The sequence below is a fragment of the Hordeum vulgare genome, chromosome 1H (genome assembly GCF_904849725.1).
Source record: "Hordeum vulgare subsp. vulgare chromosome 1H, MorexV3_pseudomolecules_assembly, whole genome shotgun sequence".
Lineage (NCBI taxonomy): Eukaryota > Viridiplantae > Streptophyta > Magnoliopsida > Poales > Poaceae > Hordeum > Hordeum vulgare.
Genome location: NC_058518.1, coordinates 460,075,247 through 460,095,007, shown reverse-complemented (window position 1 = coordinate 460,095,007; position 19,761 = coordinate 460,075,247). Strand labels below are relative to the sequence as shown.

General features: G+C 46.0%; 1 protein-coding gene across 2 annotated transcripts; it reads right to left on the bottom strand.

Moving 5' to 3' along the window:
• Nucleotides 1-10,561: 10,561 nt before the first annotated feature.
• Nucleotides 10,562-18,182, bottom strand: LOC123445215 (E3 ubiquitin-protein ligase UPL4). Of its 2 annotated transcripts, none has more exons than XM_045122176.1 (17): nucleotides 17,462-18,182; nucleotides 17,254-17,364; nucleotides 17,058-17,174; nucleotides 16,810-16,968; nucleotides 16,574-16,732; nucleotides 16,004-16,159; nucleotides 15,804-15,925; nucleotides 14,578-15,682; nucleotides 14,264-14,330; nucleotides 13,000-14,183; nucleotides 12,680-12,910; nucleotides 12,493-12,597; nucleotides 11,817-11,897; nucleotides 11,666-11,734; nucleotides 11,433-11,576; nucleotides 11,276-11,359; nucleotides 10,562-11,012 (listed from the first exon to the last, which is right to left on the bottom strand). In XM_045122176.1, the coding sequence occupies exons 1-17, from the start codon at nucleotides 18,062-18,064 to the stop codon at nucleotides 10,947-10,949; spliced, it is 4,563 nt and encodes a 1,520-aa protein (XP_044978111.1). In that variant the 5' UTR covers nucleotides 18,065-18,182; the 3' UTR covers nucleotides 10,562-10,946. The 2 variants fall into 2 exon arrangements, with proteins under 2 accessions (XP_044978111.1, XP_044978118.1); XM_045122183.1 differs by having other exon boundaries at nucleotides 11,448-11,576; nucleotides 17,462-18,181.
• Nucleotides 18,183-19,761: the final 1,579 nt, after the last annotated feature.

Genomic DNA, 19,761 nt, shown 5'->3' with positions numbered 1-19,761 from the left:
AGCATGGAAGAGGAGAAAAAAGAATCCTACTCTCCGATATATAACTAGACTCAAAGTAGTTTTTCACTAGACTCGACTCGGCCAAGTTCGATCAATCAAGGGGGCTCCTAAGTCGGTACTGCTCTGATACCAACTTGTCACACCCAAGATGCGACCCTGTTCTCCATTTGGCACGAGGGCCTCGTCAGGGATAGAAGCGCATCTCGTCGTGTCACAAGAATGGATATCGTTACAAGTACATGTACTAAAAAGAAGAGATATATACATAGAATTGGCTTACACTCGCCACAAGCTACATCAGTCACATCAGTACATTATATAATCATCAAGAGTAAGAGCAGGGTCCGACTACGGACGAAAACAAACAAGAAAAGAAGAACGACGTCCATCCTTGCTATCCCAGGCTGCCGGCCTCGAACCCATCCTAGATCGATGAAGAAGAAGAAGAAGAAGAAGAAGAAGAAGAAGCAACTCCAAATGAAAATCAATGCGCTCGCGTCAAGTAACCTTTACCTGCACCTGCAACTGGTGTTGTAGTAATCTGTGAGCCACAGGGGGACTCAGCAATCTCATTTCCAAAGGTATCAAGACTAGCAAAGCTTAATGGGTGAGGCAAGGTTAAGTGGTGAGGTTGCAGCAGCGGCTAAGCATAAATTTGGTGGCTAAACTTACGAGTACAAGAAATAAGAGGGGGAAGATCTACGCATAACGGACGCGAACTACTGATGATCAAATGAATCATCCTGAACACCTACCTACGTGAGACATAACCCCACCGTGTCCTCGATCGGAGAAAGAACTCACGAAAGAGACAGTCACGGTTACGCACACAGTTGGCATATTTTAATTAAGTTAACTTCAAGTTATCTAGAACCAGTGTTAAACAAAGTTTCCACGTTGCCACATAACCACGGGGACGGCTTTCCGAAAAGATTTAACCATGCAGGGGTGCTCCAACTAGTCCATCACAAATTACCACAAGCCGCATAGAAATCCTCAATCACGAAGCTCACGATCTCGTCGGATTCCCTAGTGGAAAACCTCAACTCTAAGAATACCCAAAGCATCACCGGAATCCCGATGCACAAGATATTTCGTCAAAGGTAAAACTAATCCAGCAAGGCTACCCGGTGTGTCGACGATCCCGATAGGAGCCGCGTATCTCGTTCTCAGGACACACCGTCTATGCAAAGTGGACGGGAACCAAACCTCAAGTTGCCCCGTGGTGGCACCGCCGACTGCTAGGTGGGTGGACCAACAGTCATGAGGAGCACTGGCCCGGGGGTTGATTAAATTATCCTCGGGTTAATTACTCCCTATGCAGTTCATTAGTTATTAGGCAAATGTAGTACCAAAGTTGGGCCTTGCCAGACCAGCTTTAATCTAAAAAGAATTATCAAGGGGGTACCCATAACAACCCCGATCGTGTTAGGAGCGCTCGTTTATGGAACATAACACCGGTAGCCGAAAACTAAGGGGGCAAAGGTGGAACAAAACACCAGGCTAGAAAGGCCGAGCCTTCCACCTTTTACCAAGTATATAGGTGCATTAAATTAATTAGAATTTAATATATGGTGATATAACAAGGAACCCATGTTATCACATGGAAGCAACTACACCTGCAACTAGCAACGCTAACAACATGGATAAGCAAGCAGTAACATAGCCAATCAGTGGTTTGCTAGGTCGAACAGGTTGAAGGGTATCATGGCATTGTAGAGAGGCTGATATTTAACAAGTGGTAGGCAACGAGACATAAACGATAGAAGCGATAAAACTAGCATGACAATGATAGTAATGGTATCTGGGGAAATGGTCATCTTGCCTGAGATCCCGCTTGGAAGAAGAGTGACTCCAAGAAGTCGACGAACCATCGTAGTCGAACGGGTCCTCACATTCTGACACGCTTGCGGAACTCTATCGAGACGGAGCAAACCGGAAACAAAAATCAACACAGATATACACCACACTATGCACAACATGATGCAAACCTATTATGATGCATGATCAGTTCAATGATGCAAGGCATGGCATGGCAGTTCACCTCACGCAAACTCTACACATTAAGTGAAGCCCGATATGCAACGAGTTGCATAACGACGAAACTCCACGATTAATTATTAGTTCACTCCCGTTTATTTACGCGCAATGTTAAATTATTGTTAACATGGCAAGGGGTGAAGCGATGATCCTACATGGCATCCTAGTCGGGTAGCACGCGAAACATAGAACGGAACTACGCCACAAGAATCATGCAGCACAATATATCATGCCATGAATGCGTCATGCATGCGAGTTACAACACCACGGCAAGAGGAGAAAGAAACACGTGTCGCCGCGGCGAGCGAAAGGGGAACTATGGCGGCAAAACGGAGATGATGCCACGGCAACGTTCCTATCCCGATACTCGTCGAGATATCGTGCCAACGAACTCAGAGCGAGTGCGGGAACGCTAAATAAAGATGGGGTGATCCCGCTACCGGGTTCCCATGTGTCGAGGCACAACAAAAGAGGTACACGTGCAACGGGCAACGTACGATGCAAACATACATACATCTCATACATCACATGCACATGGTCACGACACGTCCCATAGGTATACCTTCGAAGCGTGCGATTCGGAGTGGATAGGGTCGTTGTGGTGTGAACATATGTTGTCGTGGAAGTCGTGGTACACGGTCTCATCGACGGTACTCGAACCCTTGTCGTCGGTTCCCGGATCTTCGGCTTCGGTAGTCGAACTCGTTTTCCAAAGATGGTCGGGGTCGTCGAGGACGTCGTGGTACACGCAGTCTGACGGTTCCATGGCGCGGGGATGGTCTATGTGGCGACGACAAGCGGCAGCACAATCTAGCTACAACAATCTACAGTAGCACGGGCAACGACAACACGCAAGCAAGCAACAGCAACTAAGCATCGCCAGCAACAGCACTAGCATCTGACTCAGACTACGCTAGCAGCAACAGCAAGCTACGGCATGCATCTAGCTAAACGGCAAGCACCCAGCGGCAGGGACATAATCTACGCAACAGCAAGCCTGCCAAGCAGCAAGAGCAAGCTAGCAGCATGGCACAGCAACGACAATCTGCAGGCAACAGCCACGGCAACACAGAGCATCTCCAAGCAGCCTAGCAAGTTCAGCCGACAGCAACAAAAACGCAAGCAGGCAAGCAGCATCTACATCATCTAGCCGTGGCAGCATCTAGCAGCAGCAGCAAGAGCGGCAAGACAGCAACAACACAGCAACGGCAGCAACGGTTCCAACAACAAGGCGAGCACGGCGTACGTACAACAAGCAGTAGCCGGCTAGCAACAACACAACAGGCACAGCGACAGCAACATGCACAACAGCACGCGGCTCGGCACGGACCAAGGCGGCGCGGCGCGGTAGAGCACGGCGGGCAACCGGCAGGGGCGACAGGAGCACGGGACCTGACGGAGGCGGCCACGCGGCATGGAGGCGAGCACGCGGGGCGGCACGAGCACGAGACGGCGGGGCACGGGCGGCGCAGGAACTCGGCATGGCGAGGGCGCGCGGGGACGGGACCGCCGGCGAGGTCGAAGGGAGGCGGCGGGCAAGGCCATGGCGCAGCGCGGGGAGACGCAGGCAGGGCACCGGCAGCGAGCTCGGCTCGATGGGGACGCGGCCTGCAGGCGGCAGGGCAGGGAGGCCGAGGGAGGCGAGGAGGCGAGGCATGGCGGGGCGAGGAAGGCAGGGAGGCGGCGACCACGGCGCACAGGAGACGGGGAAGTCCATGCCGGCGGATCGGCCAAGGAAACGGGAGATCGAGGGGGTCGGGAGGAACGGGGAGAGGAGAGGTTGCGCACGGGAGGAAACATGGAACGAGGGAGATGAGGGTCTCGGTAGGGCAGGGGAAGAGGAGGCCTTGGGCCTTGGCCGGCTCAGCCTTGGCCTGGGGTCTCTCTCCCTCATTTCTGGTTTTTTTTAATCTTTTACAACAACTTGCAAAGAAAGAAAACCAAGGATTTTGTTGGAATTCCAACAAGAGAGAAATTTTCCCGGGGCCAGAAAAATATGGGGAATTTAATAAAATTGGTTTGGGGATTTTTACAGAATATAAATTCGGACAAGTTTGAATTTTGTCAAACTTGCCTAACCTTTAAACCCTAACCAAACCAACCCCAATTGGACTGAGATTTAAGATGGAGACCCTATGCAATAGATATAATTTATGGGCTCCACAACAACATTTATTTGAGCACTAAATCTGCAACTCAAATAAATGAAAGCAAAGGGAAAAAGAAAGAAAGGATCAGGAGTGGCTAGGAGAAGAGGGAAAAAGAAAATGAACACAACAAGGGAAGCAATCACACCATAGGTGATGGAGATGATGCATGATGCGTGATGAATGCAACTAACAAAATAAAACACATTGCGACAACGAATTAAAAGGGAAATCTTCTGGAGCGTCGGCACCGGGCTGTCACAATGGTAGTGAACATCAGGATACATCCTCATCTCCTTGTCTTCGGTTATCTCTAACCATAGCCACTTCATGTGGTTTACTTTGGTCTCTTGATCTTGCATAGACTCTATTGTTGTCCTTGTTATATTGTGTTGGCTAGTTCCCTCGTAGAAATTATTTAGGCCTACAATTTATATTATGTAATTCATACTTGATGTATTGATATATCTTGTAATTAGTGTGAATTCTTAACTTGTGTTATACACTTCCATATCTTTGTGATGTTGCTGAAGTAAGTTTGTGTAACTTACGTGTGTTTGTTAGTATCCTTGTTGTGCTCATCTTATTTAGAATAAGTCGTCGATGCACTTAGTTGATCCTAATATACTTAGAATTTGTGCTTGAAAATTATCCGCTTAGTTTATTTTTGCATTAATATATAGCCATATACGTAAAAGATTTTACAAACACCAATTCACCCCCTCTATGCGACATTGTTGTGGTCCTTTCACCCCCCTCCCCCTCGTCACCCAACAAGTCGACTTCAAGGGGCACATGCATGACGTCGCAAAGCAGAGGACCACCCTGACCTTGACGCATCACACCGGATAAGTTGCACGCCCCGCCACACAAATGCAAGTTTTTTTCCTTCTTCTTTTAATTCAGTCATGTGTACATGAAATTGGAGATGGGCATGATTTACGCAACTCTTGAATGGGGTAGTGTCTACATGAACTTTACATGTAATTTCCCAAAACCTTTTTGCAATACTTGTTGCACATGTAGGAACAAGTAGATAACCAAGAGAACTTCATGATGATCTTGATCAATCTAGGATTCGAGGTTGGATTTTTTTACCAATGTGAATTATGTTTGGAAATGGTTTTGTGAGTTGTTTCACTATTTTGGTAAGCACTTGATAGTTAAATTTTTAATGTTCAAACATGTTGTTGCTAATATAATGGTTCCAGTTACATATATATCTTTTAGAGAGAAATTACCACATGTCATTAAACAAACAAATTATAGTGAGTACATATGTGGTCACTCCATAAGACAAAGAAAGGGCCTAGTGTCTTGAAGATCCATATGCTCAATCTAGTCATCGCCCATCGCCCATAGTCGGTCACCGTCATCACCATGACACCACTGGAGAAAGACGTGAGCAATCTTCAGACCCAGATCTTGAAGAACTCCATTGTGGACTACGCTGCTTTGTGAACCGATTAAACGGCTCGCTAAAGGCAGCGGAACCGAGTCTTTATGGCATGTCGGTCGGGGATCATCCCCAAGTCTGCGAGATCCTAACAACGTTATCTTCACCCAAAATGATTGGAGAAGAAGAACGCCGCCGCAAGCCGCCATCCACACACCACACTCCAAGACACCCGCATACTATGCACTAGCCGATGTTGTTGCCTGAGAAGACGCCAAGCACCAACCACCACAACCTAACATCGTCAAAACCAAAGTTCAACGAAACACATAGGTTACCCACTTCCTCGCGGTGCCGACTGAAGCATCACCGGGATGGGGAAGAAGCAGAGCCAAATTATTCTAACGCGGTGTTGATTCCACCACCATTGCAATGCCTCCGAGAAAAACTAAGCCTTCCTATCTAGTAGCCGGAGCGAAGTCGCCGGGGTCCCCAGCCCCTCGCGTCGCCGGAGTGTCAGCCGAAGATGCCGAGGACCCGTAGACTGCCGGCGAAGAGTGAAGGCAGAGAAGGTCGCCTCTCGGTTGCCTGTGCGAAGGAGGGAGAAAAGTTGGACAATTACATATATTCTCGTCAATCTCAAAGTTGTAGTTTTGTCCTTGCGTATATGTGCCACGAAAGAATATATGATATATATATATATATATATATATATATATATATATATATATATATATCATACAATTCCAAGAACAACAAAAGAAGGAACGGTTATTGATGGTGAATATGTTCTCGTCTAATACGGTACATTCTCTTCCAAGCATGTATATCAAACCAATTTTTGTTAGTTTCTTCGACAAATGGTGGATTTTATTAACCCAAAACAAAGGATCAAGTGGATACAAACACAATGAACTCGTGTTCAACATCTGCATAACTAATATGACAATACGCGCACATACACACATAAAAGAGAAAAGAAAAAACACGGATCAAAGCTATGCCTACGCGAGGAAAAAGGGGGAAAAATCCCGGAAACGATCGATGAACCACAGCAGCAGCCACGTTTCTGAATAAAGTTCAGCATGTTTTACCCTGGTTTCTGGGTATGCATGCTTTGTGCTTGGTGGCAGAGGCCCGAGAGATTGTTCTGGAAAACAAAGATACAAACTGACAGAAACAGCTGCAGATGCCAAAAGCGTTGCAGCCAGTAAAAAATCTTATCATCCTCGGACAGAACTACAGCCGGACTGTTTTTCAATTCGAAGATGAAGCTGCGTGAGACTAATATATACTCTTCATAAATCATAAATGATTGTGACCAGTCGAGGTGTCACCTATCTCTAAGCTGAAACTTATCTGCAAAGTAACAGGAGTACTATGATACCATATCCATGGCATATATTCGACGGGGTCGTATGATTGCCTTGCGCTACCAGGACAGGAACATGACTTGGCCGCATCTGGAAGCGAACTGTGTCCATGGTATTCTAGCGACCTCGGCTGCCCAGCTCAGCTAACCAACCACCGTTCGCACCGCACAGACGACAAATCACACCACATCTTTTCTGCCGAAAAGGAGACAAGTGTATTATCGTAGGACAAACGCAAGATTTCGATCGTGGGAGTTTGACGAGGACTAGAGGCACTTGGTCGTTATGGTGGGCCTAGCAAGGCAGGATAACAATATCTTTTGTCGTTTATTTTGTCCGTAGCCGGACCCTGATTTCTATTTAAATAATGAATGATTATGTGGATCTATAATTTAGCTTGTGATGAGTGTAAGTCAAGTCTTATTACTCTTCCATTTATTATGTAGTGCAATGTTTATCCTGTTTGCGAAACGATTAGATGCGACTCATTCTTCTTTTGAAGCCTCGCCCCCAAATAAGAAAAGTGTCGATCTTAGACGTTATTATACCAAACATGAATACCACCTTAACTCCTCAGGTATAACACCTAGTATGTATACCCAGTCCTGAGTGAAAAAGACACCGCGAGCACGACCCTTTCCAACAAAATCATCAGAACCCAAAGTTTTTTTAACTAAGCAAAAGACTTGCCATTTCATTAGAAAGGTTTGTACATAAGCCGCAAAACGGCGAAGATAAAGAAAATGACTACTCTCGCGATATAAGATCACTCAAATGACTGGCTCCAGCTAGCGCTCAAAGATGGGTCTCATCTTTGATCTTCGCGACAACGATGGTGGTAGGGTGGTCGTGTTGCGGAAGACTCTCGCATTACCCTACTTTCAGTTTTTTTACGAAACAAGCATCATAACGGAGACAACCGCCTTCTTGATGTGGCCTCAAGAGATGATCGTTTGAGCCACCAATCCTGAACGATGACCTCATAACGTCAAGTTGTTGTAGATTGGTCGTGAATGCCAAGCCAAGCGATGATCTCATCCAAACTTGGACGATGAATCTACACTGAAAGAGAAGATGAGCAGCTGACTCCTGGACCTGTTTATAGAGGGGGCATAGATTGCAATTCAGTCATCCCCACCGTTGCAGCCGATTGCGAGTCCACACGCGATTTTGAATGATCGACCAAGCACAAAATTGCACTTCGGCGTATCCCAGTTCTTCCAGATTGTGGTAGAGGTCAGACTGAGGACCTGTCCCACAAAATGCGCCATGTAAGCAGTGGCCGCCGAATATTCACCAACAGAGGTAGATTTTCAATGTATCGTGTCCTTCATGTCCAAGCTAAGAGTAACATCATGTAGCATCCCCCACAGAGTGGCGAACTTCTCGATATGGGTCAAAGAGAGGCCCTGATTAGTGAAGTTTTTATCAAACGCCTTGCTAACCAAGCACGCCTTCTTTTTAGTTATCTTAAAGATCTTGGGTGCGATGTCTTTGGGTCAGAGACCATTAAGCCATGACGATTCCCAGAATTTTGCCTTTTTGCCATGACCAATGGTCACAGTCGTGAACGACGCAAAGAAATCTATGTCGGCGTCGCTACAGGGCATCTCCATTCTGGCCCAAGTCTTAGGAGGGTCGGCACATTCGAACCAAAGCCAGCGAAGCCGAAGAGCGGTCGCAAATTTCTCGAGGTTTAGCACACCCAGGCCGCCATATATCTTGGTCTTGCATACTAGATTCCAGTTAACCTTACATTTACCGTCCGACACCTTGTCACAGCCTGCCTAAAGATAGGCATGTCTCAGGCTATCAATTTTCTTCCGCACATCGACAGGGATCTCCAGAGGTGTTAGATGATAGATTGTTATGGTCATGAAGACCGCTTTGACCAAAATGATTCGTCCTGGGCAGCCACATGCATAGCCGATCAAGGTGAGAGCTTACTAGAAATGTATGCGTCGTAGCCTTGTGACTCACGGAGGAAGGCCATGGTACCGCAATGGAAAAGAGGTTCAGACAGAAAGGAAGGCATGAAGGATGTCATCAAGGTCGATGTTGGCACAATGAATGGGCGCAACCAAACTTTTGTTGCAGTTGATGGCAAGGCCGGTGACATCACCAAAGGAGGTGAGTCTCGAGGCCAGGAACTGGATGTCCTCCTTGATAGGCGCAAAGAAGATGGTCGCATCATCATCATACAAGGATGCACGGGTCGGATTTCCACGTAGTGGATGAAGGTTGCCTTGCTCGGTGGCCTTAGCGAGGATGCAACGGAGGAGGTCAATTGCAAGGACAAAAAGAAAGGGGGGTAGAGGATCTCCCTACTGAAGTCCACAACCATGCTTGATAGGGTCGCCTGCAATGCCATTGAGTGACACTCTAGAGGAGGCCGTGGATAGAAGGGCAGAAATCCAATCACAGAAACGTCTTGGGAAATGATGGTGATGCAATAAATCCATGAGGTAATCCCATCGAACCGAGTCGAAGGCTTTTTTTATGTCGAGCTTGAGCAGCGAGGTTAGAAATTTGGTTCGGTGAAATCGACGGGCCTAGTTGCGGACATACATAAAGTTATCATGGATACTTCTTTTCTTAATAAAAACACTTTGCGTGTTGGAAACCAGTGCAAGTGCAGGCATGTGAGGGACTAACCGAGTGGCCATCATCTTCGCAATAATCTTAGTAACCGCATGAATAAGACTTATTGATCAAAAGTCCGAAATGTCCTCCGCTCCATCCTTTTTGGGGATGAGAGCAATGTTGGCCAAGTTGAGCCAGTCAAGATTGCTGACATGGAGATTGGATAAATCGTTGATAGCAAGCATGATCTCAGGTTCCATGATGTCCCAACACTCTTTGGAAAAGACTCATGTGAATCCGTGCGGGCTTGGTGCTTTGTCGCCAGGAAGTTCGTTGATCACAACACGAGCTTCCTCCTTAGTGAATAAGGCACCCAAGTCCAAGAGATCACAACTCGATGGCTGGATGCAGCCCCAGTTCAAGGAAGCGCAGGGGACCCTTCCCAATGGCTTTTGAAAAGTGGCTCTGGCTAATATCCTTCTTGTGATCATGGCTCGTGACCCAACCGTTATTGTGCTTAAGGCAGTGGATGAATTTATTCCTTCAACGATGATTGATATGGAGGTGAAAGAAACGGGTATTCGCATCCCCCTCTTTGAGTAACTTAATTCTCGAACTTTGCCTTTTTCTTGCCTGCTCCAGAACCGGCAAGGCCACCACCTTCATTTTGAGGTCCTTTCTATGATTCCCTCCAGCCATGCTAAGGGTCCTGCTCTCTTGCGGCACGTCGAGGCGGAGGACATTCCAATTTAGGATGGAAAGGCTTTCATTCATTGGAAGTAAGGGCGACATCAATGGTAACATAGAGCACTAACAGGAGCCTTGCAAGGCGACAGCAGGGAGTAGCTGAAGAACAGAGCTACAAACAGGCCTAACTAGAGGAACAAAAGCCAGAGTCGTTCCACGTTCCCCTTCCAAAAGAGCCAACATGGGCGGGCAGTGGTTTCATCGACGGGCCAGACATACTCGCATGCTGCAAGATTGCAGTAGACATATTTCGGCAAATGCTAGGCAATGCAAGATGCAACAGGCAAACACCTCCTAAGAACGATATATAGATGGATAGAAAGCAATGGCACTTGCAGCCAATGTGTATGTATGTACAGCATAAGACCGGCCACATAAATAGCAGCGATCTAGGTCGATAGTTTTGCAAACACTCAGATCACACCTAAAGGCTTTCTTCTACCACTACTAGTATGTACAGGCAAGGATAGATGAGACTGCTGTGACGGGGCACCTCTGCTTCCTCCCCTCCTATCATCAGCTCCACACCCAATCATGTCACAAGTTTAGTGAGCTGCCCACATCTACATATCTTGTTTCCCTACGTGATAATACTTACAAACCACGCGCGAGCTTCTACTGCGTGTGGCGCGGGCAGCCAGTATCGCTATCGGTTTCCAGTCAGGATAGGTGGAAGGACCCCTGTCCCTCCGTGATCGCATAGAGTAGCTTCTCCCTCATCCTTTCCTGAAGGGTAAAAAAGCCTTGGTGTTAGTACGCCAATATACGGTAGCTTCCAGCAAATTCAAATGTACAATAACTGGAACCAACTACTGCAAATAATCATGCCAGAAAAGGCATGTTCAGAATGCCAATTACTACTGACTTGGATATGCGCTTCATAGTCCACAGTTACATCAAGACATTAAATCGCTTGTCTTAATTAATAAAAATGGTAAGAAGAATAGAAGTAAACTAATCCACTAAGATGTGCTTAAGATAGTTCAGACCTTAGAGCAGTAGGCAGGTAACTTAAGATAGTTAGCGCAAGTCATCACACTTGGCAGATCATCATCAGCATCGTTGTTGCTATGCTGTTAATTGTATAACACAAGTTAGCAAACATGGTAATAAGTAGCTGATAGAGAGATGGGGAGGTAGCTTTACATTGTGAAAACAGACCTTCCTGACAACCGTCAAATTTGGATTCAGTGCAGCCAAACCGCCTGGAGGGAGCCGAGGTGAACCCGTTATAAATTGCAAGAAAGCTCTGCGTTCATGGCATTCAAACTCTTGTATGATCTCTAACAACTGCAACGCGTTAAGATTCCTTGTTATGGCACTGAGATAATATTTTTCTTGAAAAATGGAACTTCAAACTATATCTACTAAAAGCTTACATTAATGACTGCAGGACTGCTAGAGGTGTAGCCATGATCAAATTTTATGTTATCCACAAGTTTCACAAACTGTTAAGGAGCAACGTGTCAATAACAAAAATTGAATAGTTACAAGAAAATCAACAACTTCAAACAAAAGACGAGCACGTACATCCCAATTATCTTGTTCTCCGCAGAGTAATCTCTCCAGCTCATCCTCTGAGAATACCCGAAGTGTGCTTAGTGGAAATACCTGCAATACCCAGTGTCAGTGTAGCACAAGAAACTGGATTTTTCAAACTGAGCAGTAAGAATGAGAAGTGAACATCGAGTTCATGCCACCCTATAGGCCCCATGTGAGGCTCATGGGTTACAAATCAAAGCAACCTAGGGCCTAAATACACCTGAATGGACAGATGAGGAAACTCTGGTAAAAGGACGAAGGGCGAGTCAATCGCCAAATCAAAATAATTACCATCAGAAACATCTAGAAGTGTATGCATATTGGATTAAGATTTCTTAAGAAATACACAGGGTTAAAGCTTTTGCGTTGTCTAATTAACGCTTTACTACCTAATTTCTCCGAAGATAAAAGCGCACGTAGGAAGCAGCAAACTCGTAACTTTGTCAAAGAGTGTAAAACTCATATAAACTAAGAACTGTAGAGCCATGATAGCTTCTAGGTAAGTAACAATGCATCCTACACACTCCACATTTTGTGAACTTGTGAACTGCGACAACCTAACCATGGTGTAATTGAAAAGCCATTTTTTAGATGGTGCAACAGAAAATCTGTCATTAGTTACACAAGTATAAACATATGAGAGCAGCACCATGATATGGCATACCTGACTGAATCCTGACTCAAAAGCTTCCAGTTGTCTAGTGATTCCACTTTTAACTGTTGCCTCAACAACAAAAGAAACATATTCTTCCAAATTATCACCAGTTACCTGAAAAAAACGTAAGTAATTCAGGGAATACTTTAATCTGCTGGGAAGCCGGCAACCGAAAGTGCATGGTCATATCACTTACATTATCTGAAGTACCCTCTGAAGAAAACACATATTCTGGAAAACCTGGGACAGTAAAGTCAATGGCAAGATCCTCAATTTTACAACCCCGGTAAGACAAATCAGATTTGCTCTGGCATTCCGTTGTCGAACATGATTCTACATATTTCCTTTGACAAGTAAGCGCTTTAAACTCCATAAGGGTCATTGCCAGTTCAGGATCAAATGAATTGATATCATATATATTAAGCTCCTAACACAGAAAAGGTTAGTAGACCGACAAACAGAAGAAAGCATAATAAACATGACATATATATTTCAAGAATGTAGGATCCAAAATACCTGTCCTAGGATAAGCTTGTAAAATGCTTTGGAAAATGGAATGTCAAGAATTCTGCCATCCTTAATTGCCTTTGCAAGAACCTGACCAAGGAGGTGGAAACTTTTATTTGCTTCCGAGAAAGAAGCACAATCTACAGAAGCAGACCACGGTCGAGGAAACAGTCCATTAGGCGCGACTACAGTCCGGCGACCAACGTGAGTATTGTCGGTGCCAGCTTCACAAGGAAGCTCACCCCTCCACATGCCTAAACCAGACTTCTGAAACTCATGACTTATCAACGTATAGAACTCCATCGTAGGGCCTAAACCTGTGCCTACTTCTTCTGCATATTCTACTTCAAGCAGTGCATTACTCTTAGCATAGGACCGCATCATTTTCACGGCTGAAGCCAGTATATCATCACGATCAACTTTGAACTTTTTCCGTGAAAAGGATGAAGCTCTTTCTGTTGCTACATTGCTACCACTTGTCTCGATCATATGACCACGTTGCATTGATGAAGAACCAAATGCTGTCAGTTGGAAATACTTCCATCTTGCCTCGAAGGAAAATAAGAAAGGGCATGCAGACATCAGTTCAGTGCACCATAAAGGCAGACAGCGAGACCTTAAAACCAAGGGATCATGCATTTGTTGCTCCAGTTTATCTGTCAATTTAGCGCTAACAAACTCCTGCAGTGGAACTGAAGAAACAGAAGGCTTCAGATCATCAAGGTCAGTTATCCTTCCTTGAGCAAAAGCATGGTTTCTCTCATTAGACACGAGGTGAAACGAGTATCGGTTCAATCCTTCTAAAACTTTCAGCATAAACAATATGTCATATGATGGACTTGATCTATCAAGTCTGCAGGGAATCTTGCCAAGCAACAAGCTGCTAAAGAAGGGGAGTGTTTGCCACATTAAACCAGTTTTACTGTCATTTGTTGACAATGCTGCAATGGACAGATTCTTAGGGGAATCATCGTTTTCTGGATTTGCAGCTGTTCGAAATGTTATGTCGTGCACAGTACGCCAAAATTGGGTGTCCAAAATTACATCAGCCCCCGCATTGATCTGATCTTGCAGGACTGATTGATATAGAGTAACAGATCGGTCAAGCTCTTTTCCTTTCAGGCTAAATACCAGTTTTGGCTGTAAAGCACAATCAGTCCCGGTCGACGTCTTCTTTTCTGGTTGACCTCCAGCTGCACATTCATTATGGTATTAAGGTTATCAGAACAAGAGACAGGTTGCAAATCAGGGAATAACGACCACACACACTCACCGGAAGATGGTGACCCTTTCTTCGAGCATGGTTCTGCAGAAGAATTTTGATTTTCCCTGGTGATACCCTGAAAGGGAGCCACTCTAGTCTTAAAACACGGACACCTAGAAGTATGAACTGTGATATGCTGTGCATTTATTGAATTTTTTTTTAAGTATCAGTGGGTATGTATGAAATAATTGTCAGACCATGTACTATGGCAGTAAAGGAAAGCTATAAATATAAGCAAGTAGTACTCAACCAAAGAGCCTATTCATATTTCAATATATATCCCAATTCTTTCATGTTTCTCAAGATTGCAAACAGAATAATACCTCTGATGAAGGAGAAGATTCCGGGCTGGAATCTCTTTCCTGGGGATCATCTTCAGCATATTTGCTCTCGAAAGCAACACTACTAGGTGACGACTCAGTATTCTGATCACTTGTGCCTGTGCTGACTTTGGGCCACAAGAATTGTTCAATAGAATCCAAGGAAGAAGAGATTTCCAAATTCACAGCATTATCATAGCTTGATAATTTTGTATCATCTTCATCCTTCTTGAAACATACTCGGATACATGGACTAATTGTTGAGTGACGAATAGGGATATCAGAAACATTGCTCCTTGGCTTGAAATTGTGACTCATTATCACTGGGAAGTTGTCAAGAGAAGTAAGCGCATTCTGCAGTTTCCTTACAAGTAATGTCAAGAGCATATCACCCCAACCTTGCTCCATTCTTGAAAAACAAATCCGTGCAAATGACTGAAATCTTTTCAGCACAGCGCAAAAATGGTCAGCATTGTAATCTTTAAGATTGTCATCCACCTGGAGGTATTTGCCGTTAGACAGGTAATTTAACAAAGATTTGACCAGTCCACTCTCAAGGAATTCAAACGTCGTCATTGTTTCTCCTCCGTGAAGCTCCATCAACACCTCACTCAGAATGGTAGACAAGTGTTCTTCATTTTGAAGACTGTCTTGGTTTAATGACTTGTCAGCAGAGTCATTCAGAACTGCACAGCAAGTTTTGAGCTTCTGCAATATCTCTGTCAACCCCATCTCCGAATTCACTGCTTCAGCTGTAAAGTAAGTTGTCTTCACATGCCTCGCAAAATTAGGAAGGTTCCCCTGCCCAATCCTACAAGCCCTTGTTTCGGTAGACTCAGATATGCGGGAATCAAATGCATAGCAGAAACATGTAGGTTTATTTCTCATAACAGGTTGGTTCTCTAACTGTTGAGTGTCATCAGAGAGAGGAGGACTAGACTTTGAGCAATCCTCTTGCATAAGAAGAGCCTCTACTGCATAGACAACGCCTTCTTTGATAAAAGATCCAAGGTAAGCATCTGGAAGCTTTTGCATGAGAATCTCAATAATCTTCAGTGATGAGATTAGCACATGATGATCCTTCCGGGACAATAAACCAGCCAAGAAGCTGACACATAAATCACAGAAGTGACATATTCGTTAAGACTCGGCAAATTAGCACAAGTTCAGTGAAAATGTCTATTGATTGTTATGCAGAATGCAGCTCTTCGTTTGCAGGTCATGCTTACCTTGATATGTTTGTTTCCTTGAGCAACTCTTGAAGCATTTCAGGTTTACTGAAGTAACAGATGTTATTTACAATTGAAGAACAGCCATAGCAAATGTATGAGTTTGCACCAGAGTTGACTGCCTGCACAAAACAACACTCATTTCATATTTCAGAGCACGAGCAACATTATGAGTCGTTAGTTAATTATTATGAACAGACCTTGATCAAGATTGGAAGAACGTCAGCAGAGAACTGACACAAGAACCCTGGTTCATCTACTAATATTTTTTCTTTCGCGAGTACTATATAGGTGTCCTCAACATCTCTTGCCGCAGAAGGAATAAGCTGGATTGCTAATTTCAGAGCTTCATTAACCTGATTGGATGAAGAATTAAATTATCAAATCACTAGATGACAGCTAGTGTGAACTTCAGGGCTGCATGTTGGTGTAGAAAGAAGGATCAAGGGATGTGATCAGACAAGTTCTACCATTATGGTTACTTATTTACTGATCAGTGCAGATACTATTTCGCTTGTTTAGAAGAGGAAAGTAGTGTTTACAACAAAAGTTAAGTCACAAAGACATGATAAGATAAATTCACAATAATGGCAACGTAGCTTATAAGATTTCTAGTAAATACACTGATCAAATCAGCTTAGTGCATGTGTTACTACTGACTAGTAACTGCAGTCTGCTCATGTAGGTTATGGACCACCTGATGCCGACATTACCAAAAGCAAAACTATAGAGATATGGCCTGGCAGTAAAGAAGCTATTAAGCAAACAACCTGGTTATTTTGGTTTTCCGAAGGCAGGTATGGCATCCCATGGGAGAGATCTGAACTGACCAAAATCCCCCTTATGGTGCTACCAACATTCAACTCAAAGAGAGACTTCACTGCCACAAGTGAATTACAGGCTAGCTTAGCCAGGAGCCCGATCAAGTTCTGCAATCACACCAAACCACGATCAACTCCCTCAATACATACCAAGGATAAATATAGAATGTCTAGGGGGAGCATACACTGCAAGTTGATGGGTTAAGGGAAGTGAGTCCGCTGGCATTGATCAAAGGAAGGACCTTCTCTACCAGGCCCTGGTGACATAGCTGGTCAAGAAGCTCCACTGAACCACTGAAAGAGTCTACAATGCTTATCAGGCAAGTTGCAACCTTTTCCACAACCTGTGATATTATATCACCTGAAACATTAGCAGAGCACTATGTACATGCCTAACACAAGCAAGCTCGGATAAATTAGTGGGCAACAATACCATCTTGTCCTCAGACTGCAGTAAATTACACAGCATTGGGGTCGAGTCCATGACAAACTGGGAGCAATCTGCAGGGACCTTCTTGCAGGCATTTGCAACAGCTGAGACAGCAACCCTCTGAACCATGCAAGCACGCATCCAGTTAGAGAATGCAGTAGAATTTCAGCAGCAAAGATGGAGTTGCTGCAATTCTAACCTGAATACTTGCAGCGAAGAAGTCAATGTATGTGAGCACGGCGGTTATCATGCCAGCCTGCAAGCACTGCGCGGGCTGCCTCAGCGATATCTTCTCGAACGCCTGCAAGCACTGCTCATACAGAAAGAAGCGTGGCTGATCACATAAAAAGCGGCTTGATTCAGGTCAATGTGATGGTCTGGCTGGGTTTGCAGAGCGGCCCCGTTACCTGCTCCGCCACATCAAGGTACTCGATCGCGAGGAGGCGGGAGCAGAGCACGGGGAGCAGGCCGTGGCGGACGACGGCGTCGGCGGCGCGCGGCATGGCGTCGCAGAGGTAGGTGATGGCGCGCACGGCGAGCAGCATCTCGTCGGGGCTGGCGACGTCGGCGCCGGCCAGGCGCACGAGCGCCCGCGCGGCGGACTCGACGGGGAAGTAGCCCCCGGCGTCCTCGGTGCAGAAGGAGAGCGCCTCGCAGAGCTCCGTGAGCGACGCGAGCAGCGCGCCTCCCCCGGCGCCCTCCGAGGCGACGGCCGCCACCATCCGTCGGAACTTGCTGGCCCCGGGGCCCGACCCCCCGTCCCCGTCCGACTCGCACGACGACCCCCCGTCGCCGTCGTCTCCGTCCACATCGGCATCGCCATCGGCATCGCCATCGCCTTCGGCGGGGTGGCCAGACGACGAGGTGTCCATGTCGGAGGCGGCCTGCTCCGGCGGCGCGGCGGCGGCGGAGGTGGAGGGCTCGGCGGTGCAGGGGCGCTTATCGGCGGGGGGCTCGGCCTCGCCGGAGCCCCCGGGGTCGGAGTCGGGGCGCTTCCGGCAGCGATCCATCGGCGCTTACCTGAGACAGACTCCTCGGCCAGCACAGCACCAGTCCTCGCTGCCAGCAACACGATCGATCGGAGGGGGGGTGGAATCGGGGGGATACGGGAGACGTGCGGGGTGGGGGTGGGGGTGGGGTGGAGTTTTTAGCCTGGTTTACCCCTTCTTCTCTATCTGCGCGATGGATCGGGTTTAAAATCCGGGAGATTTTTAACCGATTTGGTGCGGTTTGTGGGGGAGATTCCGCGTGTTTATCTGGGACTGGGACTGGGACTGGGACTGGGAGTTGGGGTGCTCTGCACCGGCACCGCCATTGTGTGCGGGAGGAGGGGGGGGGGGGGGGGGGGGGGGGTGGGTGGAGGGCGAGGGCGAGGGCAGTAATGGAAGGAACGGCGCGGCCTGGCCTGGACTTGCGGTTTGGGGTTTGCTTTTGGACTTTTGGTGTAGCGCCGGTGTCGTCCATTGGCGGGGGCGAGGCTTACCTGGGAAGGCACTGCCCGTGCGTCCTTTGTTAATTGCGGGTTACGTGGAGGGCGGATGGATAAGGACGGCGTCTCATTTTGTTTTCTGTTTTTTTTAGCCGATCTGATTTGTTTTTTTACACCCTGTTTGAAACCATCCAGATTATATAATCTAGTTTTGATAATCTAATATGTCTTCAAACAGGATAAACTATGGTATAGATTATAAAAAACTAGATAGACAGATTATTAAAAACTCATAATCTACTCTATACCAACCAAATTCAGATTATGGATTGCTAATGATCCATTACCCTTGTAAAGTTGGAGATAATTACATTCCTACCACCATCACCCTTCTCTTTTTAAAAAAAAACAGAGGACAGACAAGTCATTATGTAATGTAAAACCTGCATGGCAATTATAAAATTTGGCCTCCAAATATGTCCACCTAGATTATTTTTATAAACCAGATTATATAATTTATCTTCATATTTCAGATTATTATAATCTATTGTGGTTCCAAACATGACCTTAAAAGGAGATTTCATTAGAGCATCTCTAGCCGCTATATAGGTCGGCCGCAAACATGACCCGAACATGTACCATATATCCAGCCGGCTCGTAAAAAGTTTTACGACGAGCTTTAAAAAAGGAAACAATGTGGTTCAACCGACCGATTTCCACCCCATCATCCGCCCACTGTTCCACGCGACGACGTGTCTTGCATTGGGCCACCAACCACTATAGCAAGTGGTTTCTTTTTCCTCATCCCCGCAAGCAAATGGATTTTTTGTAGGGTACACCACTGGTGTATCAAGCTTTATAGAAGGCAGGAAATATGCATAAGAGATTACAAGCAGCTAGTTAACGATCACACACTGATCATAACCAGCATAACCCCCCCGCCTCCTCCTCCACTCATACGACAAACTACTCAGCTAATGGAGTGACTCCAAAAGCTCCACTCTGGCCCAAGAACGCAATTCATCGAAGATTAGGTCGGTCATGCCCCAGCCATTCTTAATTTGGTTCCTGCCAAACACCCTACCATTGTGTTGCTTCCAAATGGTCCAACACATGAGTATGACAAAGGTGTCAAAACTTCTACGCGTAGGCTTGGTGATAGCTTCCTGGCCGTCAACCACCATTTAACCAAGGTGTCGTGTGGGAGTGGTACATAAAGACCCGCAAGACCCATCCTGATGAAACTAATGTGCCAAACTTGCCGAGCAAAAATGCACT